The sequence below is a fragment of the Podarcis raffonei genome, chromosome 7, assembly GCF_027172205.1.
Source record: "Podarcis raffonei isolate rPodRaf1 chromosome 7, rPodRaf1.pri, whole genome shotgun sequence".
In the NCBI taxonomy this organism is placed as follows: Eukaryota; Metazoa; Chordata; class Lepidosauria; order Squamata; family Lacertidae; genus Podarcis; species Podarcis raffonei.
The window spans coordinates 88,734,315-88,759,009 of record NC_070608.1 but is presented as its reverse complement, the minus strand read 5'-3'; the positions used below and the strand labels follow the sequence as shown (position 1 = coordinate 88,759,009).

At 43.1% G+C, this 24,695-nt stretch overlaps 2 protein-coding genes and 1 long non-coding RNA gene across 14 annotated transcripts in view; 2 read left to right on the top strand and 1 right to left on the bottom strand.

Annotated features, from left to right (window-relative positions):
* The window catches only part of FAM193A (family with sequence similarity 193 member A), a 44,147-nt gene extending 43,102 nt beyond the window's left edge, over positions 1 to 1,045 (top strand). For 4 of the 5 annotated variants that reach the window (XM_053394894.1, XM_053394891.1, XM_053394892.1 and 1 more), the window contains one exon: positions 279 to 1,045. In XM_053394894.1, coding sequence (XP_053250869.1) covers positions 279 to 372 — 94 coding nt within the window. In that variant the 3' untranslated portion in view covers positions 373 to 1,045. The remainder of the gene's footprint in view (positions 1 to 278) is intronic. The other variant, XM_053394895.1, reaches the window with a different exon arrangement.
* Positions 1,046 to 2,291: 1,246 nt separating this feature from the next.
* ECSCR (endothelial cell surface expressed chemotaxis and apoptosis regulator) lies at positions 2,292 to 24,563 on the bottom strand. 8 transcript variants are annotated; one of them, XM_053394930.1, is made up of 8 exons: positions 23,312 to 24,563; positions 12,067 to 12,235; positions 10,613 to 10,660; positions 9,521 to 9,646; positions 7,539 to 7,637; positions 6,217 to 6,253; positions 4,283 to 4,365; positions 2,292 to 2,430 (listed from the first exon to the last, which is right to left on the bottom strand). In XM_053394930.1, exons 2-8 carry the CDS (start codon positions 12,122 to 12,124, stop codon positions 2,399 to 2,401), a joined length of 483 nt encoding a protein of 160 aa, XP_053250905.1. In that variant the 5' UTR covers positions 12,125 to 12,235; positions 23,312 to 24,563; the 3' UTR covers positions 2,292 to 2,398. The 8 variants fall into 8 exon arrangements, with proteins under 8 accessions (XP_053250905.1, XP_053250906.1, XP_053250908.1 ...); XM_053394931.1 differs by lacking the exon at positions 23,312 to 24,563 and adding an exon at positions 19,050 to 19,802 and having other exon boundaries at positions 12,067 to 12,171; XM_053394933.1 differs by lacking the exon at positions 23,312 to 24,563 and having other exon boundaries at positions 9,521 to 9,556; positions 12,067 to 13,067.
* LOC128416873 (uncharacterized) lies at positions 16,525 to 22,282 on the top strand. The gene is made up of 3 exons (XR_008331327.1): positions 16,525 to 17,906; positions 19,776 to 22,061; positions 22,210 to 22,282. It is a non-coding gene; the product is annotated as an uncharacterized LOC128416873 (long non-coding RNA).
* Positions 24,564 to 24,695: the final 132 nt, after the last annotated feature.

Here is a 24,695-nt window from a genome sequence, read left to right as displayed (position 1 = left end):
CTATCTATCTATCTATCTATCATCTATCATCTATCTACATAAAATACAACATTAGTTATCATGTCAAATCATTCAGCCTTCTTCCACCCTAGGGTGGGTGTTAATGCACTCTCTTTTAGCTGAAGTTTAAGCAACTCTGCTCAAGTATTAACAAGGTACATTTTATATAGCTAGTAATTAGAAATCTAATAATTATCAAAGGAAATTGTAATGTAGACATGATGATATATACTTCCTTGGTGTGTATTAGATTTCCTTTACACATGTTTTCTTTACAGATTCTGCTTGGATTCTGCCAGACAGACAAGGCAAAGACTTTCCATCAATTGGTCCAACTTTAGCTTGAAGAAAGCTACCTTTGCTGTCCACTAAAGGACACAACATGGATATGAATGTTGTGGGATCTAATTACTAACTGCACTCCCTGTGCTGAGAACTGCTGTGGCCTTGAGACAAATACCTTCATTAGCAGTGCTGTGTGGATCTTCACTGGTCATCTAGCCTTTCCCCTGATTATGCTAGAAGGCTGCAGAATTGCTGCTTTCTAACTACATATGTTAGTTTCTGTGATTGAAGTCTGTGAATGAGACTTATCTGACTATAGTCTGCAGTTGCTGGAATTGGAACAACAGCATGTTTCCAGTTTCTGGAGATACCTTGGCTTTTCCCATTTTGCTATGACTTGTCCTTTAAACAGAGCAATGAATCCAACTAGTTTTGCTCTTTCCTTATAGACTTCTTTAAAGAAATTGTCATAGAGAAAATTCCTCTTTTGGGACAAGTATTTACTTTTGTTTTTCACAATCTACTGTTGAGAATGTACAAGTTAAGCAATTTGTGTTTTGATTCCCAATTTGTAGCCAGCTTGTGTAAAAATACTTGCAAGAGGAAGTTTAGCAAACGAGTACTTGCATATCAAATCAGTAAAACTGTATAACTGTATTAACGCTGAAGCCTATTGGCTGATTTTTTAACATATTGTTAAATAATATTAAGATCATGCCTTTCTTGTTGAAAGATGGAATACATTAGTAATCACAAAAGACTCATGCTCTGTTTTGTGTTTCATTGCTGCCGTGGTAGATGGTGGTGGGAAGTTGGTGTGTTATAGATGAGGGAGGGTTCATGTAGTTTTTGTTTTTATGTGTTTGGACAGCTACCCTGGGGAAAACATTGTGCAAAAATCGCTAACAAAAACAGCTGTGAAAAATGTTAGCTGTTAGGATTAGGTTGTTGAACTGCAACTGCAACAGAGGCAGCAATTCAGAAGCAAATAATGTAATTGGTATAATACCTGAATTAATTTATAATCCTAGAAACAGTGTGAACCCACCTCATACCTGCTGTAGTTGTCACATCTCTGTGTGCTGGTTGAGCACAGCACTCTGCTGGTGGAGCAGTATATTTCTACATCTAATATAAGCCTTCTAGCTCAGGGGAGGAAAGGAAGCGAGACAGGATGCGATGCTCACTCAGAAGGCTGGCCCTGCCCACAACGATGGTGTGATGTTACCTTTGGAAAGAAAGTTAATGGAGATCCCCTCCCTCCAAACCCTTCCCCAGCTGCATTTGAAGACAGGACTCTTTGCGACTGTTAGAAATGCATGACCAGGAGTATAAAAAGCCTAGCCAGGGAACTTTGCTCTCAGACATTAAGGCATCTCTTGGCCACCAATTCAAGAATACTCAAGGGGGGACTTTGATGATGGGGAGCTCTGCATAAAAAGACAGCTCAACAGCCAAGATAAACACAAATAATAAAGGGCAGATAGGTGATGTTTATCTTTTCAGATTCCCCTTTCAGATTCTCTGCCCAGGATTTCAAACACAAGCATCTGCCAGGAACTTCAAGCTCACTTCTGCAGCTGGGGATGCAAGGACAAGGCTTCCAGCACAGGTAAGCAAATGAGAAGTTGCTTGTGCATTCAAATGTGGCTGTCTGCACCCTCCTTCCTTCTCCTGAGAAGTATATTTTGTGTGCTCCATTGAAATTAAAATATGCCAAATTAACAACGACCGCAATGAAATGAACTTAGAGTTAGGCAAAAGTGACTGGTTATTCCCCCCCCATCAATATGAGTACTTTTCAAAGAAAAAATAGAGGTTTCTTTGCCAGTTGAAAACCACAGCTGAGAAGGACCGTGCCTCAATAGTACAGTGCATGTTTTGCATTTAGGAGACAACAGTTCCAGGTAAAATATCCAGTATTTGCATTTAAAGGATCAGATACGTTGGAGAGTCACCATAAGTCAAAAGTATACAATATTAGGTTAGATTAATCATTGGTCTGATTTACAAAGCGGCTTCATGTGTTTATATCCCAAAGAGAATAACAAATACCTTACAGCATTCCCCCACATTGATTAAAAATAAAGTTACACATTTTAAAAATGTTTCTTCAATTTTCATGTGTAATACATTTTGCAGCACCTGGAAAAACCAACATGGCAAAATTAGAAGGCCTCAGAGCTCTAGTTACAGAATGTAAAATAAACCTTACTCTTTGGGTTCTGTGCCTAGATCAGTGTTTAAACAAAGTAATTACCCCTCTCTCCCCCAAAAAACAACTTTATCTAAAGTACAATCCTTCTGCTGTCTGCATGGGATAATTGTCTAAAGGGAATCATGTATAGTCCACAGCAATATCTTCTTGAATCTGAACTCACAGGGAGTTAAGTCTTTTGCATCATGTCTTTTACATTGTAAATCTCTATACAGTACAGGTATTGTCTTCATTTAATGTGTACAGTGCTTAGTAAATTCTACAAATTATAAATAGCTTGCTAGAATCAAACATAAGCTACAAGGTTCAAGGCATGCACTTGTGTGGCCATATGAGCAGAAGTCTTAGGACTGGTTTAATAGGAATCTAATGCCTTGCTATAATTCTTTTAAGTCAGTTATCATGATAAAGTATAATCCCTAAAAGAGTCACAGCAAATACCGTATTTTTCGCACCATAGGTCGCACTTTTTCCCTCCTAAAAAGCAAGGGAAAATGTGTGTGCGTCCTATGGAGCGAATGCAGGGGAGAGGCAGGCGGGAAAAGCCCCCAAGAGCCGCACACAAGCTTCATGCGCTCTTGCGGGCTTTTCCCCAGGAGGGAGAAGGGACTGACTGGCCGCATCAGTCCCTTCTCCCTCCTCGGCGAAAAGCCCCCAAGAGCGGCGCGCTCTTTAAAGGCTGCGCGGCTCCTGCGGGCTTTTCTACAAGGTGGGGGAATCCTCCCACCTCCCAGAAAAGCCAGGAGAAGCCGCGCAGCCCCGTTAAAGAGCGCGCGGCTTCTGCGGGAGGTGGGGGAAGCTGCAGCAGATTCCCTCCTCCCGGGCTCCCTTTGAAGCGGCAATGTGGGAGGGGAGCAGCTTACACTTGTGTAAGCAGCTCCTCTCCCACTTTCCTGCTTCAAAGCAACTACGGAGGAGGGAAGGAAGGGGACCATGGATCCTCTGCTAGCGAATGCAGCAGATTCCCTCCCCCCGGGCTCCCTTTGAAGCGGCAATGTGGGAGGGGAGCAGCTTACACTTGTGTAAGCAGCTCCTCTCCCACTTTCCTGCTTCAAAGCAACTACGGAGGAGGGAAGGAAGGGGACCATGGATCCTCTGCTAGCGAATGCAGCGGATTCCCTCCTCCTGGGCTCCCTTTGAAGCAGCAAAGTGGGAGGGGAGCAGCTTACACTCGTGTAAGCAGCTCCTCTCCCACTTTCCTGCTTCAAAGTGGAGGGAATCCACTGCAGTTGCGAGCAGAGGATCCATGGCTCCGCTTCCTTCCCTCGAAGCAGGGTGCGGGGGTGCAGGGGGGAAAGACGGCAGGAAATAGATTCCGGGCAGGAAGACATAACCACACTTTGACCACTAAAAAGTCCACCTCAGCCTCCCCAGATTTCCACTGAGACGGCCAGGCTAATCTCGATGGCCATAAGTCAGGCTCAGCATTATTAACTGGACTTAGATAAGCCATGGTTCCTCTTCCTACCCTCCTGTGAGGCTCGATTTAAAGCAGCAAAGCGGACAGGAGCCGCCCGCTTTGCTGCTTTAAATAGTTTAGTGCAACATTTGATTCAGAATATTTTTTTCCGTATTTTCCTCCTCTAAAAACTAGGTGCGCCCTATGGTCAGGTGCGCCCTATGGAGCGAAAAATACGGTAATTGTGTTTTATCCCTGGGGAATAGTCACTTACAATACTTTTTTGCTTTTATAAATAGTGGGGTTTTAATTAGTCAATCCCACTAAGACTTGCTTATCAAATAGAAAACCTTTGGGTTTCCCCAACCCTTAAACCTTACCTTGGCTGTTGCTTATGTTTAAGTCTTTCATGGAGACCAGCATGACATTTTTCTTGCCAACTGCAGCTTCAGCATCAGAGCAGCTGCCCAAAAACAGAGGATGCATCCAATATTACTTTATCTGGCTACCTCATGAGAAAATGTGTTTTTCCTTGCAGGTGACTAACACTGAAGAGCTAGACATCTCAGTGGATTAGGAAGCAATGATGTGTAGCTTGTTCTTTACTTTCATTCTGCCAATGCTATGAACAAAAGCCACAGCATGTTTTGCTCAGTAAATGTTCTAAAGACTTTAATCCTTCTGTCCATTTATGGAGTTTCAACTTAAGCAGCTTCATCCAAATCTGAAATCTATTGCTTTGGATTTAGAAATATTTTAATGTAGTGGGACATATTGTAATGTTTATGCAGGATGTGCTTTTATTGGTGTTAGTATATCATTTCTTGCCGTCTCTCTTTTACTTAACCAAGCAGCCAGGCAGACTCTCATTGCTGTGTGTGATGTTTCTCTGCTGCTAGGAAGGTAGGCAGTAGATCATCAAACTTTGATTGTACAAGTCCCTTCTTCCTCAATCCCCTCACTCGCTTAATAAGAAATGTGATTTTACAGTACAGTCGTACCTCAGAAGTTGAACGGAATCCATTTGGAAGTCCGTTCAACTTCCAAAATGTTCAGAAACCAAGGCGCGGCTCCTGCAGCCAATCAGAAGTCGTGTTGGACGTTCGGGTTCCAAAGAACATTAGCAAGCCGGAACACTCACTTCCGGGTTTGTGGCGTTCGGGAGCCAAAGCGTTCGACCTCCAAGGTACAACTGTGCTACCATATAATTAAACGTTGTTCCATTACTTTAGTGTCATAATAATTAACAGCTGAGGGCAATAGGGAGCAATGAAGCAAGCATTTTCTCTGTCTTCAAAGCACATGACTATAAAGTCATCTCTAAATGAAATTATAGTGACTATTTGAGAAGCATTGCCATGTTGGTGGATGCCCTGGGCAACTACACCAGTTGCCATCACCCCAGACCAGATCACTTCATCCCTCCGTATCCTATGAATGTACCTAAACATTTGGCTCAGCCATAAACTCCATACGGTCGTCCTAGGCAAGCTGCTGTGGGTTACATCAAAGTTAGTAGCATAGGAGTGATACCTGCATACCCTTACGACAGTGTTGTAATTATTGCTGAGATTGTGCTTTGAAAACCACTGCATAAATAATAAGGCTGCAGTTCTAAATACCTGCACTAAAGAGTCAGTCTGATCGAACCTAGTGACACTTGTGTAAATGTGTGATGATAGGGTTTGGATTTGATATCCCACTTTATCACTACCCTAAGGAGTCTCAAAGCGGCTAACATTCTCCTTTCCCTTCCTCCCCCACAACAAACACTCTGTGAGGTGAGTGGGGCTGAGAGACTTCAGAGAAGTGTGACTGGCCCAAGGTCACCCAGCAGCTGCATGTGGAGGAGTGGAGACGTGAACCCGGTTCACCACATTACAAATCTCCCGCTCTTAACCACTACACCACACTGGCTCTTGTTTAATCTGATGTGTTGTTTAATCTGATGTGTAACTTTACTCTTGCTGTGTCACTCTGAACTGTTCCTGCGTTTTGGATTGTTTCTGATTGTTATTCTTTGCCCTCCCTCTCTGCAGCCACACATTCCTAAGGGTTAAGCAATAACTAGAGCCTCCAGGACAGCAGGGCCCCAGACATGCAGTACTTTGGCTGTAGCTGTTCCACTGTTGGCCATGTCCCTTTTCATCATTAAAACCCAAAGCTGTATTACAGCTCACATAAAGGTTTTGACCAACCTGATTTAGTCAACAAGGGTCACAGCCACTCTGAAAGTTAGTAGCTGAAAAACAAAATTAGCTGCAGCTTGACAGCAACTAGTAAGAAGAAAAAACTCTAAAACATGTTTTTTTACCTGTAAGATACAATCGGATGTTGAGGTTTCTGTTTATCTACAAAGAGAAAAATCCATTAATAATACGCACTAAAAGATGTGTACAAATAATATACTGCCTTTAAATTTACTCCTCATTTATCATTAAAATAAAAGCATATCTTGGAAGAGGCAGAAAGAATGTCCAGAGGACCCAGCTAGATGTATTAACATGCTTATTTTTGCAATTAATGTGCATGTTAAAAAAAATGCAAATAGTCGCTGGTGTGTGCATCAACGATAAGGATCACAGTGGGCAGGAAAGGAGGAGTATTTAACCCTTTCCTCCCCTGCAGCAGTCATGATGAAAACCGCTCCTCCAAAGCTGCTATTTGCTCCTGTTGGTGCTAGCTGGAATTGTAAACTTCCAGAGGACAAGGGTAAGTTAAAATATGACACATAGAATAACGGATGAGAAGGAATTATATCAGTAAAACAAGTAGGTGGTCAAGCTGAAAGATGAGCATATAGATTAGAAGTGATTAGAAGTTGAACTGTGTTTAAAATCAGAAATGTGAAGAAGAACTGTCAGAAAGTGGATAGAATACAATTTAATCAAGAAGAAATGTTCACACATTTGGGGTATGGGAAAGAGAGCACATTAAAAAACAAATATGCTTAGTGAGGACATAATAAGGTAGGACCAAACATGAACTTGAATCTACTGTGGAGCAAGCTTACACCTTGGCTTTTCACGACATGGATGCAGAGCCAGTGCAGTGTAGCCGTTAAGAGTGTTGGACCAGGGCCTGGGAGACCTGGGTTCAAATTCCTATTCAGCCATGAAGCTCATTGGGCTAGTCACAATCTCTCAGCCTAACCTGCCTCAAAGGGTTGTTGTGAGGCACAATGTAAGTCATCTTGAGCTCCTTGGCAGTAAGGTGGGACATAAATAAAGTATATAAGCTGAAGGAAATTGAGTGAAGGCAGTGAATAAGGAAGAGTGTTCAAGTGGCATCATCAAGAACCTGAGAAGTGAAGAAGGTTAAAAGTGAAGAAAGGAAGGAAAAAACCCAGGAAGCTTGAGACTATAAATTACAACCGGCCTGCAAACCAGAAAGTGGGGAATTATGGAATTATCTTGAGCAAAATGTTTGTAAGAAGAAGGGTTGGACAAGAAGCATTTTACCCAAGAAAGAACACAGAACAAGAGCTAAGCAGAGAATCAAAGTCAAGAAATGTGGATAGTGAACCAAGTCCATGGCAGACAATTGCAAGGTGGATATTAAGTGGATAAAATGGAGACTCAGATACAATATAACCACTTCAGGGCTATTAAAACAATGACGCACACTGTTTAATACCTTCCACATTTTTGCAGTGATGACACCTGAATCTTAGGCTGACCACACAGACCAGGATAATTACAATCACCACTAGAATGGCAATGAAGCTGATAACACCTGGATAACGAGGAAAACAAGACCCGTAATGGCAGCCATTGGTAGTTTTCCATTCAACATCTGTTAGAATCAGTGACAACAAATAGGGTTTACAGTGCTGCCAATCACTACTTAAAACCCAAACTTGCCAAAGTAGTTAAAAATGGGCGGGAGCACAATCAAGGACAGCCAACAAGAGCATCCCAATACAACAATTGATGTGATTGTCTAGTGTCTAGGAGGGTATAAATTTCTGTAAATCCAGGTGGGAGCAGAGACAAGTGCAGCAAGTCATAATGTTTCAAAAATGTAGAGTCTGCATATTTTTTAATCTGTATCTGAACATCAAATGGAGTTATTGAATAACCAGAAATTCTCTTAAGCCCCAGAAGAAATTTCACTGGCAGCCCTGTAACAGCTGGAATGTACCAGTGCACTGCAGTGAAATTCTTTACTACTGCCAAGTGCCAGCATTGTGGCAATAGGCTGGTGCATGTTCTTTCAGGAAGAGTTATTGGTACTGGACAGCACAACAGTATTGTGCAAAGTGGTGATGTGGCAGAGATTTGGATGGCCTTGTGTGTTTATGAGTGATTGCTCTGTCAGCCCTGTCCACCAATTTCCATGCATTCAATGTGACATTTATAAAGGACAGCCTATTCACACATGCTCTCTGCAATCTGTAAACCCAGTACTTTCCTAGCTGAGTGGGCAGCCTGCATATGCACTTTGGTTTGCAAATAGGCTCCCTTGAAAACGTGCAAATCAGGGATGGGGCCAGCAGGGTTCAACACATCAGGCTCCCTCTCCATGTTTTAAGTGTATATGTGGAATGGAATAACTGAAAAGACTTGATGTACCTTTGAGACAGTGTACCCAGAGAGTAGTTTGTGGGGCACCTAATGTATGAGGTGTCTGCAGCTAAGCAGATCTCAGTCTGGCCATTACTTCAATGCAAGCACACCTCACCCACACTGCGTTTGAGGTCCTTTCAGAATGGGTAGAACAAAAAGTGGCAGTCAACCATTTGTGCTCAACTTGTGTTCTGTCCTTCCTCCAGATAATTTATAATTTTATTCTAGGTATGCTTATGTTCTTTACTCCCAGGTAAGTGTTCATAGGAGCTCATACATTCTTGGGACACTTTGCAGGAAGTTAAATTAGGCAATACAGGTACTCTAAGTACATTTGAGAAGGAATTTGACAAAATAAAAATTAACAAATACTATGGGTTCTATGCAAAACAGTGTTCCCCCATCCCTCTGGACAGTAGCATTGCATCCTTTATTAGCACCCGGTGTGTGTGTGTGCGCACCAGGCAGGACCAGGGGCTAGGTGCAGAGGGTGAATAAAACCTGCCACTCCACCGCCAAGCAGGTGCGGGGACGCATTGCACTGCTTGCCCACCTGTGTGGGGGGAGCCCTTGGTGAGGGGGCCGGGGGCGCAGTGGCAAGACTAGGCTCTGGGAGCCAGAGACCTCTGGCAGCAGGCAGGGCGGGAATCCCTGGGGGGGGCCTGACTCACACCCCCTGAAAACCATGTGCCCTGAGCTATGACCCCCCCTGGCCCTCCCCACACTACACCCCTGCCTCTGGAGACATTTTTGGGACAGTGCAGGGCATGTGGGGGGCAAGAAGGGTGTCCTGTTGTGCTACTGCAATTTTGTAGTTGAATGCCGCTTCGTGAATCCTGACTTCTTTTTTGCTAAGCTCTACAAACTACTACTGATAAGGTGTTCTTTGGGGGCAAGAGTGTGGAGGTATAATCAGAATACTGATTTCCGTAAGAGATAAATATTTTTAAAATACTTGGAAAAATATTTAATTCTGGCACCCTTTAAACACATCTGTCTTATTACATTCTGTCCAAAATTGTGACACCTCATCTTAATGTCTTTACTCACCAGTTGCTGCCACTGTTAGTGCTGCTGATTTTTCTTCTGTAGGGGAAGGGATAGTGAGAAAATCTGTATATACATACAGGAGACCTTTCGTGGGAGAGGTGGCCCCATTATATATACCTGTGGAAACTAAGAAATAGGAAGGTATAGAGACATTGAGAGGCGGATTCAAATGAAGAGGCAATGGATTGGGGTAAGACCCTGCATCTACTACTACCTTTGTGACTGACGTTTTTCCCCTCGCTCAAAACAGCATTGCATTCCCAAGTTGTTGTTTTTTTAAAAAAAAGATTAGACAATGATAGATTTCTTGAAAATTTATAGATTATCTGCCTTTTTGATTGGATAGCATGTTTTGCAGTTTATACTGTAATGGCCATTGGCTATAAACAATGAAATGGGATGAATGGACTCCAGTGCTGCAGGCGGCTGGCTGGAGAGGGAGGCCCCACTGGCCTCAGCACAGCATGGCTGCCCCTAGTATATGGAGGACAAAGGAGACCCAGGGCACAGCCAGTGTGCTCACGCCAACTTCGTTCCTGTCTCAGTACCCTTACATGTGTTCTGCATAAATATACACAATAAAGTATCCAAAAACCAGTCAGGGTTAGGAAAAAACCGCTCTCTTCTCTGAGAAAGAAAATGGCAATGCAGAACAAGACAAGGCATAAAATCCACTGACCATCCAAAATACCTTTTTGGCCACTATGAATTTAGCTGTAAGGAACAAAGGGACTGCATCTGACCTAGCAAAAATAGGTTTACATTCCCTTTCTCACCTAAATCAAGCAACCATCAGTTTTGTAATATAAGAACATTCATTACCACAGGATGCTGAGAGCTACTTGTTTATAATGCATAATAGTAGCATGTTGAAATGAGAAGTGATGGTCTGGCATTTTCCTAGCAAAGGAACTGCCCACTGTAAGTAATCCTGAGAACAGGTGTTAGAGATGAAAGGGTGGATAAAGAGCCATCATGGATATTTTGCCCTTGCCCTCCATCAGGATCACACAAAGGGTTCCCTCATCGATTTACTGGAACTCATTGAAAAGGTAAAGCCTTTTAATAGCAGGGTAATTGTAGAGGGTCTACCTGCTGAGGATGGCTGGATGAAGCTTCCATTTTTCTTGGGCACAGACTCTACAGGCAAATCGGAAAATAGGAGAGCAGTTAGGATATATATATTTTGTGGGGACATGTTGGTTTGGCTACATTATCTGACATCCAAAACAAAGGCTATATGGCCAATTTTACCTCCAAGTGACCCATTTGTTGCTAATGCCTGTTTTCCTGCCCCCCCCACACACACACGCACACACACACACATTATCTAAATATGTTAAATATCTGAATTCAGTTCAGTAAAATCTATCCTTATGTCTTGCTCCTCAACAGAAAGCTCAACATCTCAATTCAAGCCTTTATCTCCTTCAAGTCTACATACTGACATTAGATGGCCAAAACAGGCCCTCAAAGTTCCCTCTATACTAAGCAGAGCATGTTAATAATAATCCAGGGTTAGGGATTAGGTTCTGGTCCCTGCAGCACGCGGGGGGGGGGGCACACAGGAGCCGCCTTGCGCAAGTGGAAGCCTTTCTGCAGGGCTTCCGCTGATGGGTCTCATTTGTTGAATCCTGCCCATTGCACCTGCTCTCTGACAGTGTAGGCCCTCCACAAGGACTTTCTGCTTATGCAATGAGGCTTTTCCCTGCCTCCTCTTCTCTGTGCCCCTGCGCTCAGACTGGCTCTGGGGGCTTGGGAGAACCCCCAGGACAGCGCATGTGGGCAGGAGAGCAGGGATCTTTCTATCTGGCAAACCACACTCCTTGCATAGCTGGAACAATTGGAAGAGAATGACATGGAATTCCCTCTGTATTTTAGTCATCAGCACACCCTCGCTTTATCCATCAGTGTATCTGGCGTACACTCAGTATAATTTAACCCCCCAAAAATGATGAAGAATTGTGTTGTTTTCTACATCATATATTCATTCAGCTTTTGTTTTAATTAGCAGTTCCATCAGCTTTTCTTCAGCAAAACAGGCACCACTGTCCTTTTGGTGAAACAGCCACACCTTTGTTACAGAAATTGTGTATTAAAGGCCCTAGTCAATCTGTAATCCTTAAACTCTGAAATATATGTATTACACAACAGGAATGCAGTTTTTTAGAGCCAGATTTGTTAAAAGATCTGCACCTCTTTCAGCCAAAGGAACTAGATTTGCATGAATACTGAGTGATAACTGCTTTACTTTGCTCCTTGATGAATTGATAAATCTGTGTTATATTGAATTAGAACATAGATTCATCTTACTCAGCATTGTGTACACTGACTGAAAGCAGCTCCCCAGAGTTTCAGGCAGAGAGAAATCTTTTGCGGCCCTGCAGCCTGAGATTTTAGCTGTAGATGCCAAGGACTGAAATTTATCCATTCAAAACACAAACTCACCATTGCCCTCCATTTGAACAGGATTAAGGTGGCAATCATAAACCCCATTGGAACTTTCCCCTCAGACTTGCATAGAATTGGGCAATAAAGTATCTTACCTTGAAGAAGAACAGAGTCACATAACCAGAAAAACATCAAAAAATGTAAAGCTATCATTATGTCTTCCACTCCTCAGAAACCTGCAGCTCTGTCCATTCTGCAGTCTGGGAGAACAAAAAACAACCAGGAGAGAAGTTTGTCTGCATGTGCTGATTGTCCAAGAGCTTCCTGTTAAAGAATAGAAGGAAGCAGACTGAGTCAACAAGGGGATTGACGCTGTGGAATACTTCTCTTGCCCATTATAGTTCCAAAGGAAATGAAACAGAATTTACCGGCCACAAAATAAATTCCATTATTGTTGTTGTGAGGAGTCTCTACGCTTACGAGAAATTTGTGGGGAATGAAAATGAATGAAAATAAGTACACAGGAATATTTAACCTTACTGCTGATCTCTGTTTTGAAAGAAGGACTATTGGCCTGTGTGCAGAGTTTAGCAGTCTGGTGCTTTTGGAATATAATCATTCTGTTCAGAGTGTTTGCTGTCTCTCCCTGTGCAGTCCTCAAAACTCTCCATTTGAGGCAAATGAACTATGAACCCCATAATTTGGAATCTCCTCCAAACCCGTGACAAAGTTTTTGCAGTTCTTTTGCAGCAAAACCGCTGCATTTTGTAGCACCCCACCAGTGGAGCAATTACTATATTCAAACCGGGGGTCATTGCTATTACTCTAGAACCCAACATTGTGTGATTCAGGATGGAGAGATAAGACCTTCGAGGAACTTCAAGATTCACTTCCGCCCCAATTCACAATGGGAGACGACATCCGCTGGGAAGTGAAAGAAACAACACCATTTATGGTCAGAAGGAATCTCCATGGGCATAACAATTTTCATGCGCAGCACAGAACAAAGATACTACAGTCACACCACATGTTACGGACGCTTCAGTTTATGTGTTTTCGGCTTGCGGACTGCGGGAAACCTGGAAGTACCGGAACAGGTTACTTCCGGGTTTCGCCGCTCGCGCATACACAGAAGCCCCAAATCGCGCCTGCGCAGACGTGCCACTTCAGGATGTGAACGCTGCGGGTTGCAGACATTACATCCATAACCCAAGATTCCACTGTGGTTTGAGTTCCTCACTTGAAGTTTTATAAATTTATATAACAACACGAATGGAAATCATTAATTATGCAGCCATTGATTAAGGGATTGTTATTATAACTGAAATTAATAAGATTATGGAATGCAGTGATATAAGATCAGAAATGCATCCAATCGGGCAGCCATTTTAATTAAAATGTATTAATTGGAAGTTGATTGGTATTTGAATAATTGTATTAACTGGGAATTAATTGATACTGTTATAATTTGGCTATTGGGGGAATAATGAAAAACTAATAAAAACTTGTTTTTTTAAAAAAAAAACATTGTGTGATTCACTCTAAAGCAGTGCCAAAGTGTGGCAACAGTTTTGCAGCAAAACCCTTCATTTTGCAGCACCCCACAAATTGAGTGATTCCTCAGTAATGGCAGAAGCATAATGTGTGATGAGTGAATGAAAACAGAACAGTCTGGGGAATGTGTGAGCTTTATGTGCACAGATTTCATCTTTTAAAGCTTGTAAGATTAAAATACAATTTATAAATTGTAATGTGTTGAAAAATTGAGTCTTTGGGAAGATAGCAATGCAGTAGTTTTGTGCTTTCATTAACAGAGTTCCTTCCCTAATTCTCCCCTCTCCCGTATTACAAATTTGGGGTTGTAAGAATATGCTCCTACTGAATGATGGCTAAGGCTGGTGATCCTTTGTCAAATTGTCTGAGAGATAAATAGCTTAATGGCATCCATTCAGGAGTTACTCAAATTTTAAAGGCTGCAGTACTGAAATATTGTAATCTTTACAGAGGTAAGTATTGGGGTGGGAGAGCTGAAAATAATGCCAACATATTTCACATCTGGCAACCAACGTGCCACTTTGGTTTCAGTACGTGGGTAGACAAGTTTATGAAGCCCAGGACACAAATTTTCATGGCCCTAGCAGCTTTGGTGGCTCATTCACCAATATTTAGCATTAACTCTGGAAGTGTATACTCGATTCTGGCCAAACTAAGCCTCCTAAAGCAAAATATACATCAGGATTAACCCCCCCTCCAAAAAAAACCCCCATAGGATCATAGAATTGAAGACTTGGGAGGGATACCCAAAGGTCATCCAGTCCACCCACTGCAAATATGACGATAAAACCTTCATCCTCCAATTTCAATCTAACAGCATCAAACATGAAAGAAAAGAAAATGCTCAGAGTGTACTTCATGTTTCAGAGAAACACCCCTCGCACTGTATATAGGTCTCAAGATTTACACTGTCACTCAAGAAAAAATATATAGATAAATTGTCTCATCTGGGTCTGAGTGTTATATATAATCATGTGCAAGAAGTATCAGCCACAGTAACAAATGTACTGTGTAAACAATACATGGAAAATTGTACTCTAGGCGGCTTCCAACACATACAGTATAAAAACATAATAAAATATCAAACATCAAAAACTTCCTGGCCAGGGCTGCACCAACACTTTGAATTGTGCTCAGAAACATACTGTGAGCCAATGTAGATCCTTTAGGACAGGTGTTATGTGGTCTCGGTGGCTGCTCTCAGTCACCAATCCAGCTGCCACATTCTGGATTTAGTTGTAGTTTCGGAGTCACCTTCAAAGGTAGCCTCACATAGAGTGCATTGCAAAAGTCCAAGCAGGAGATAACCAGGGCATGTACCACTGGCGAGACAGAGCGCAGGCAGTGAGGATCTCAGCCGGTGTACCAGATGGAGCTGGTAGACGGCTGCCCTGGACACAGAATTAAGCTGTGCTTCCTTGGACAGCTGTAAATCCAAAATGTCTCCCAAGCTGTGCACCTGGTCCTTCAGGCACACAGTTATTCCATTCAGGACCAGGGAGTCCCCCACACCTACCTGGGGATGAAGGTTTTATGGCCATATTTGCAGTGGAGTGCACTAGATGACCTTTGGGGTCCCCTCCCAAGTCTTCAATTCTATGATTCTATGGTTTTTTTTGGGGGGGGGGGTAATCCTGATGTATATTTTGCATTAGGAGGCTAAAATTGGTCAGAATCGAGTATACACTTCCAGAATTAATGTTAAATACATCATTACTTCTGGTAAATGAGCCACCATAACCGCTAGAAGGCTGGGCAAATTAGTGTCATGAGCTTTTTAGACTTGTCTACCCATGTGCTATCTGTGATTCCCCCCCCCCCCAAGCTCTCCCACCCCACTAAAGAGGAATTCAGTGTAGTTCCTGAATACCTTCAGGATATTTTTTGGTGACTGTGGAACCAGAGATCATGAAAGCTGCTCATGGAAGGTCACTATGAAATAGTCATTATAAAATAAAATGGAGAGGGGAGCCATTACCAAGAATTTGAATTTACCAGACATATTTGAAAATATTAATTTGCAAGTTCTCTTTCCCAAAGGACTAACATGAAGAGCCCTTTGGGGCATCTTCAACATATGTGTGCTTTAAACTTATCATACAATAAAAAAATGGAGTTTTTCTTTTTTACCAAGAATGTGTTTGTACACCAGTCTGCATTTCATTCAGGCACCAGTTTGGAGTGAATTGGATAACACCGGGTTTGTAGCAATTGCTCAGTTTGTGGAGTTTTCACTGCAAAACGCTACAAAACAACGTCAAAATTTTGACATCAGTTTGGAGGGGGTTCCAAATTTTGGGTTTTGTAGTTAATGCTAAGTATGAACCCCATGTTTGATGTATAAATTACCAAGTTTGTGGGGCGCTGCAAAATGCATGATTTTCACTGCAAAACACTGCAAAAAAAGGCAAAACTTTGGCACAGGATTGCTGTTCTCTGTCTCTTTCTGAAGACTTCATGGATACAATGAGTCAGAAACAGGCAACACAACAAAATGCTTCCTTCTCCGTCCAACATGTGCAATCTGTTTTCCAGGGACAATCTGGAATTTACAGAAGCCATACTGGTTTCTGATTTGATCCAGCAATGTCCTGCTCCTCCCAGGACATCCCTATTTTAATCAGAGAAATGTTGGAGGGTATGGAGTTATCTGACCCCTGGGTCATCTGAAGGCAGCCCTGTATAGGGAAGCTTTTTATGTTTAATGTTTTTATATATGCTGGAAGCCGCCCAGAGTGGATGGGGCAACCCAGTCACATGGGTGGGGTTTAAATAGTAAAATAATTATTATTATGGAATAGGACGTACCTATTTTCATCAGAGAAAATAGAAGGGTTGGAGGGTATGCAAGTCCAGTGGGCAATACTGCATGAAGGAATTATTTTTAGCTTCTTGATCTTCAGAAAAACAGCTGCTGTTCAAAGTGCTTGTTGCCAGCTAATTTGGCAGTGGTGTGAGTTTAGTATCAGCCCCACTGCATTGCATTGGCCATATCAAGGCAGTCAAAATCCACAAAACCAGTAGGGGGGGGGCTGCTGGCAGCCATTGGGCCAGGGCGCAGGGCGCTTGCCTGGAGGGCACCGGGAGGAGGACGCGACAGCTGCCAGCACCAATCCCGAAAGCAGCGCGGGGCTCACCAGGGCACCAGTGGGCAGGGGTTGCTCCCGTGGGGCACCCCACGCAGGGCCCTGTCCCCTGGGTGAGTCCAAATACAGGACTGGGGAGCAGTAGAGCATTATTGAGTTTACAGATGGTAAACTCACAGATGGAAGCTTAATCTTTAGGTTTCTGGATTAAGGTTTTACTCTGATTGAAGGACAAATTCCCAGTCACCGCCCATCGCAAATGCAGCCAAATCTCTTCATCATTAAGCCCGTTAGCCGAAAAGAAGCAGATATTCTTTCAGCTTCAGCTTTCTCATATGTATAAAAATATTCATTATATTTAGCAACCCTCAGTCTCACTGCCAATCTCCTTGGAAGCCAAGCTGAAGGTAAGGAATGAGGCAGGGGTGTAGCATGGAAGGGGTCTAAAAGGATGGCTGGATAGTCATAAAATGATAGAATTGTAGGGTTGGAAGGGACCATCTAGTCAAACCCACTGCAAGGCAGGAATCTTTTACTCAACGTGGGGTTCAAACCCCCAGCCCTGAAATTAAGACTCTCATGCTCTACTGTGCTACCCCAGGTTCATTTACAAGCTACTTCCTTAGGATATTTACATTCCAGAATAAAATTCTGGTTATTTTAGATTTAAATTAAAGCTGAATTCAACCTTGACAGTTTCTGTATAGATATGTCATTGGAGTATGATTTGAGACATACATAAAATTACATGTATGTTCCCCTTTAAAAGCAGGAGAGTGTGAAGAATTCTGTATTGCAATATACAATCGCCATATTTGCTGGCAGTTAGACCTTCCCTATATATTTCAGGAAAGCTGGAACCACAGAAGGTTGATTGGCATGAGCATGGTCTAGTAAACGGGGGGAATTTACAATATAGACTTTATACTATTTGCTTCATTTGCAAACACGTAAGCAGAATGACTGGAGGCAAACAGGCACTCCTCTAAGCAAATATAACCACTGTGTGTCAGATTCTGAGAGAGGAACGTCTACAGTAGCTTCAAAGCGACATCCCAGTTTAGCTAACTGCAGTCCAGCTCAACTCTCAATGCTCTCTTTCTCATCTGTTGCCGATAGCGTTCCTGACTTGCTGGGGATTGAAATAACTACCTCCCAGGTTGACCCCAATTCCTCTCTCTGCCTAGCTATCAGTCTCTTAACGTCTCTGCCGCTAAGAGGAAGGAGCAGGTTTAGGCAAAAAGGCTTTGTCCTGACCGTCACCTTTACACCTGCACTGGGGATGGGCCGGTTGCACCAGGCTGAGTTGGCACTTCTACAGGACTCCAGGTAAAGGGCATTCCCTTTCAATGCCGGTGAGTATGGGGCTTGATAGACCATGCTGTGATGTGAATGAGGACCAGATGTCCATCAGGCACTCTGCCGCTTCCCATCACACAGAAGGATACCTGTTGATCTCCCATATGGGCCATGATGTAGAGATCAGCCTATGCTGTTGTTAACAACATGCAGCACAAACAGAAGTTGCAGTTATATCCTTGTTTAACAAAACCTTTCTCACTCGCTGAATGAAATCAGCCCTGCCCACTTGCTGACGGAGCCAGTCTCTTCTGCATGTTTGGATGAGCAGATGTTCCTGGGTCTGTTCCTTTAATGTGGATTTCATCTGTCTCAAGTTGCACTCTTTCTGAATTCCATACTAACTAGGAGACTGTCTTATATTGCAGAATCAGACTATTCATAGATTGCCATGACTTTCCACTCCTTCAGTCCATTTTTTATGTATTGCCAATGTTTGTATGTGCACTGATAAAATGATGCACAAACCAGTTTTGATTTGATGGTGCATATTGCTGCACATACACAATATGGATATTGCTTGCAATAGCTTATCAGTATGTATACATGCACAGATAAAATGCTACCAAAAAAAGACAAAGAGCCCTCATGCAATCGTAAGTAAAAACATGTCAAAGTGGTTTGTTTGCACATTAATGTGGATGTGCACATAAGCAGCAGGATGGGAGATGTGGATGAACATGTGAAAGTGCTGTCTTTGTATAAATTTGGAAATAAGAAACAGAACAATGGAGGATTTCTAATGTATTGGTTCCACTTTGGAAATATGACCAGATTATTCAGAACTGGAAACTCTGTGGGGTGGAGGGAAACAGATGAGGGAGGGGACAAATTTTGGAAGTGTCTCTGTTGATTTTCCTTGTCAAACTGGTGGCTATATTTCATGAAGGGCTGGTTACTTAATGAAGATTCCAACCATATGAATGGGAGCTTTGCAAGGTCTCAGTGATATGCATGGAAAAAGAAAGGGTTATATGTCAGTGCCAGAGCTGGTTATTTGGAACCTGAGATCAAGGGAGAATTTCGTATGGGGAGGATTTTGTAAGCATTTTACTATAAATATGTTAAAACACTGAAAAATCAAATAAACAAGACTACAGAACAGATGGATAAATTTTACAGAAGGGAGACTCACTTACTTTTATAGAAGTTTTCAGTGAAAGGTCTTGGGGCCAAACCTCTCTCTTTGATGACATTCACCCCCTACCTCCCCTTGCCAAGACAAAAAGGGGTGAAGGGAATAGTTCCTGTGATAAGAGGACTTGCTTGCGGTCAATTGGGGGGCTTGATTTTGCTGCTCTGGACTGTCATCCCATCCTTGGTTCCTGTATATTAAACTGCTTTATTGCCTTGGGCGTTCTTATTGCTGCGATGATGATGATGATTGCTGTATGATGAATACAGCTGTCAAGAAGTGATCCCCTTTTGTAAAGAAGTCATGGTTAAGGGTTTTCTTGGGTCTGTAGCCCAAATGTAACTTAGAAGCTCATGTACTGTTAGTCACAGTGTCCCCTGAATCATACAATTCTTGTTTCCATCAGTTACGAAGACTTTGATTTAAGGCAGAGTTTAACAAGTTATGGCAATCATAACAGAAAGTTGAAAAAGGAAAGAAGTTCAGTCTGCTCCTGAAATGTATTTAACTCTTTCTGCTGCAGCCTTTACCAACCGGCTGGGCTGGATGGAGTTACAGTCCAGAACATCTGGAGGGTGTCAGGTTGACAAAGGCTGAGGCATCAGCAGCTGGATGTTTCACCGAAACATGACAGGGAATAAAGCAGCACAACATGCAACTCGTCTGTCAGATACAGTTAACTGAAGCAACCTGCTATAATGCATTTTAAGACTGTTTTTCTTTGTCCCAGGTGAACACACTTCCTTTCTAATGCTCAGCAATGAATTTTTCTGTTGCAAGCAATCATCTGAGGCAACACGATGACCAGGATTTTGTTGACTTCACCCAGGGATCTGTCGTAACAAGAAAAGGAGATGGCCTTACCATGATCTCCATCATTGTTGCTGTTTTTGTCCTCTTGGCGATTATAATCATTGTGACTGTACATTATGGTCCAAAACTACGTACTATCCAGATCACTCTGTACCATGAGCCCATGCCACAAGACATGGATAATGGAGTCCAATTAAAAGACTGGAAGAAACTTGGTTCCCACAGAAAAAGCAGCATGCAATCTGCTCTGACATTGGAGAACAGCAATGCTTCTGGTCTGAACACTCAGTGTGCAAGTGGAGAGCCAAATGTTATAGAGATTACTTACTTGTGAAAAGGCCTCTGGTGTTTCCTGGCAGCCCCCAGGGAGTTTCGCCTGACATGGCAAAGCCCTGGTTGGTTTCTGGTGTACAGAGATAGGCAGTTGGCATGTTCCCTCCGGGCCTACTGGTTTAAGCCCATTGGCTCCCTTGTTTATTGGGGAATTTAGGTGATGAAACAAGAGGGACAACAGCTAAGGTGCAGAGAAGCTCAGGGTGAGCACTGGGGCCTCTTTGTGGCAGTGATAGCAATGAAGAAAAATTACTTATCTGCTATCATTGTGTCCATGGAGTGTCATCCAGTGACTAGAGACCTTTTCCATTTGCATCCCCAAGATGGATTTCCAGAGCCATTGGTGGCCTACTGTAACTCATTTGGGAAACATTTCACAGATAATACCACTCAGACCCCTACTAACTTGGATGACAACATTATGGGCAGTACAGATGAAAGTATGCTGTGGAAAGTGTGGCGCAGGCCCCGTATATTCAATTTTTGCCCATCATGTTTAATAACATCTACATGATTTGGAATGATTAGCAGAATTCATTATACTTGAGAGAAGCATGACCCTAGCATCTTCGAAGGTGGCAGCTGTGGGGCCCCTCTTCAAAAAGCCCTCCTGGGACTTAGGTGATTTTTCTAAGTTTCCGTTGAACCCTAGGCCCACCCACCCCTTCTTGGGCAAGTGCTCAAGCAGCTGGTAGCTGCCCAATTCCAGGAATTCTTGGAAGGAAGGGGTTATCTGGGCCCTTTCTATTCCAGATGAAACAGTGGACATTCTGAACAGGTGCTGGGATGGGAGTTTGTATTAGTTTGATAGTAGAAAATAAAGTGAAGCTGAATCTGGACTACCTTGAGATTCTATACCCTATGAGAGATCTATTAATTAGGCTTAGGCATTCTTATGTTGATACCTAACTCTCCATAGGATGTGACACTTAAACCAGCCTTCCTCAACTGTTCCCTTCTGCTTGTGTGTCACCTGCATCCCTTCCTAAGCCACTTTTTGCCATGTTTTGATGCAATTCAAGTCAGCAGTGGGTAACCTAAGCATGTGACCTAATTAGGCCTCCAAGGTCTCCCCATCTGGCCTGTAAGGTAAATTTTTTTTGGGGGGCGCTTACCTGTGCATCACCTGACATCATAAGATAGCAGGTGCTGGAGTGGTGAAGCCATAGTACCAGACTCCAGTGCACTCCACGAATGCCCCCAATCCTTCCTTTCCAGCCATTGCTTATTTTGGTACATTTTTCTGTCACCTGAGTGCTGACAAAGAGGAGTACCAAATTTTTAAAGTGCCAAATTCAAGCTACGAAAGACAAATCAGGGTCACACACTCTGGATTTTTCCTTTGCAGCTGCAATTTGAAGCTGTGGCTGCAAAGGAAGAAAGACTCAGGTGTGCACTTCCACACCTGCAGTCCAAGTAATAGTATTTCATTGCATTATATACCAGGTTGGGGAAGGAGGAGACAGATTGTGTCACTAAGGATATTAGAGAGACGCCTGAGGTGATGTCAGTTGACAACTGCATATAGACTTTCTTTTGTACAGCCGGCAGGGTCAAAATGAAAATACATGTTCATGTAATATATGGCTTGTTCCATTTGTAATACCTGCTGCGGTACTTTGGAGTTCCATATATCTATCTGTAATCAACACACAATTTCCACACCCAGTAAACTGATTCCCCTCTTGGTGATTGTTGTCATAGATATAGATGAATATAATATATTGACTTACAATGTCCATAGTATTTCTTACCAGAGGTATCTGGAGACATTCTTTTCACTAGTTTCCAACCAAAAACAGCCTTGCAGTTATTGGTAAATTATTCACAAATATATAGTCTATTTCTTAAGCATTGAGAAGTTAGATAAGTACAGGGGAGGAGGTGGGGAAAGAGACTTCCCCTGGTTTACACTTTATTTCCACTCCCCTGCTCCCCTTTTATGTACAGATGTTTTCTCACCTCTGGAATTGTCACCCTTTCTTCACTCACTTGCCATGCAGCATAGAGAAATATAGCTGTCAAATTGCCAGTGTTTCTATGTTGTCCTGTGTTTTTCAGACTGGATTTGTGGTAAAAATTTTGCAAGTTCACTGTCTGCAGTGGCTTTTAACATACAATTCTCTGAAGCATCTCAAGGTACATCCCTGCTTTTGTTCAGGGTGTTTTCAACCCAAGGCTTACATTATCTTCTTGTAGGAATGGATTTAGACACTAGGAGAGGATATATACCGTATTTTTCGCACCATAGGGCGCACCGGACCATAGGGCGCACCCAGTTTTTTTGGGGGGGAAATAAAGGGGAAAAATTATTTTCCCCCCCAGGCGCGGGGCTGGGGCGGGGGAAGCTCGAGCTTCCCCTGACCCCAGCCCCCAAACATGCAGCTCTCTGCAAGCCGTGGGAGCGCTCCCACTGCTTGCGGAGAGGTCCGCGAAGCCTGGGCGCGCTGATCTCAGCGCGCGCAGGCTTCGGCATGCTGGCAACTCTCCGCAAGCAGCGGGACTGCTCCCGCTGTTTGCGGAGAGGTCCGCGAAGCCTGGGCGCGCTGATCTCAGCGTGCGCAGGCTTCGGCATGCTGGCAACTCTCCGCAAGCAGCGGGAGCGCTCCCGCTGCTTGTGGAGAGGTCCGCGAAGCCTGGACGCGCTGAGTTCAGCGCGCGCAGGCTTCGGCATGCAGGCAAGTCTCCGCAAGCAGCGGGAGCCCAGCGCTGGGCTCCCGCTGCTTGCAGAGAGGTGTGCGAAGCCTGGAGAGCGTGAGGGGTCGGTGCGCACCGACCCCTCTCACTCTCCAGGCTTCAGCGAAAGCCTGCATTCGCACCATAGGACGCACACACATTTCCCCTTCATTTTTGGAGGGGAAAAAGTGTGTCCTATGGTGCCAAAAATACGGTAGTTTAGTTATTATCCTTCCTTTCTCACGTTAGTGAGATCAGCAGGGCACCATCCTTTGCAGCTTAACTTGGAAGCTAAGACAAGGTGGATTTAACCTTCTAGAAACAATAATCCAGAATGCTTTAAGGCAGACTGGATTTTTCTTGGTATTACTCCATTTCTCCCTCTTAAAAACAACAATCACACACACATTGTTTTGTGAAGAAATAAAAGTAGTATTTACTTACACAGTCTAGGTCTTGAAGCAGCAGTTACAGCAGCAAAATGAAGGCAGGTTTAGAACTACTAAGTTACAAAAGTACAAAAATATAACTTTCAAAAATGGTGTCTGAGCTGCCTAGACAGGAAGGAAGTATGTAGTATTACAGCTTCCTGCCAAGGCAGACAAAGGAAGTGATCTCACAGAATTTTCTCTAGCAAATATTACAAGAAAGCTCTAAACATGTCAAGTGGAGGAACAAAAACAGGAATAGAAACTGACATTGGGGCAATCTGAGAAAATATTCAAGGGGTAATTAAGAGGCTATTCATTCCTCAACTGGAAACGACAGGAAGCCAGGGCAGGCTTTTATTTGTTGCCAGATATATTTGCTGAATTAAACTTACTTTGCAGCAAGCATTATAACAGGGTCTTGGCCATGAGAAAGGGCACTGCCACATCTTAACGCCACAAATGAAAGCATTTCCTCAGCCTATCTAGTGGCTCTAGTGTGGATCCAGCCTCTTGCATCACACCCACCTGTTTTCTCCTACACAAATACTCAGCCCCCCCCCCATAGCTACTAGCTTCTGATTAGCCAGCAAACAGAGAGAAGAGAGGAAGCTGTTCTAATGGATACTACCAGCAGAAGAGGAGACTGGCCCTCTCTTCTCTCTTCTGGTAGTGTTCGGTTAGAAAGGCTCTCATTGGATTCTACCAGTGGAGAGAAGAGAAGACAGCATTGATCACTGGTACTTTCACAAAGAGCATGGTCCATGTAGACGCAAAGCCACACAGACTCTCATCCTCTGGATTACTATTTTGGTAACCTTAATGATTCAAAACAATAATTGGTTGCTAGGAGAGAAACAAACTCTTTGGTTAAACAAACAAAACCTGGACATGTCTTTTTCATAGCTTTTAGGTATGAAGTCTTGACAGATTTCATGGTATCTTAGAAAAATAGGCCTTGATATTAAGTCAGGGGGGAAGCTGTTTTCTTATCTCATCACCTTTGTCCATAATACTTGGAACAACTTTGAAGAAACAGAAGAAGAGGCAGAAGGGAGAAAGGCATCAAAGGAAGCCACACATTGATATGAAAGAACAATCCATAAATGTTTGTCTTATTCCAACATATCTCCATGCCCACAAAGTCTCAGAGGTGGCCCTGCCTCAATTTTTACCAACATCTTCATGCCATCTAAAAGGGTTTTAGGTCTTGTTGGGGTCAGTCTGCATGTATTAAAATTTGGTACTATTAGGTTTCATCTGGAAGCAATCCTAGAATCATAGAATCATAGAGTTGGAAGAGACCACAAGGGCCATCGAGTCCAACCCCCTGCCAAGCAGGAAACACCATCAGAGCACTCCTGACATATGGTTGTCAAGCCTCTGCTTAAAGACCTCCA

What these genes read in the sequence shown, in the direction of transcription:
- ECSCR (XM_053394930.1), bottom strand. Translation starts at nt 12,124, where the DNA reads ATGATAGCTTTACATTTTTTGATGTTTTTCTGGTTATGTGACTCTGTT. An exon ending in CATCCAGCCATCCTCAGCAG is followed by an intron (nt 9,647 to 10,612) that starts GTAGACCCTCTA and finishes CCTATTTCTTAG; the next exon opens with TTTCCACAGGTATATATAAT. An exon ending in CATCCGATTGTATCTTACAG is followed by an intron (nt 4,366 to 6,216) that starts GTAAAAAAACAT and finishes GTTTTTGGGCAG; the next exon opens with CTGCTCTGATGCTGAAGCTG.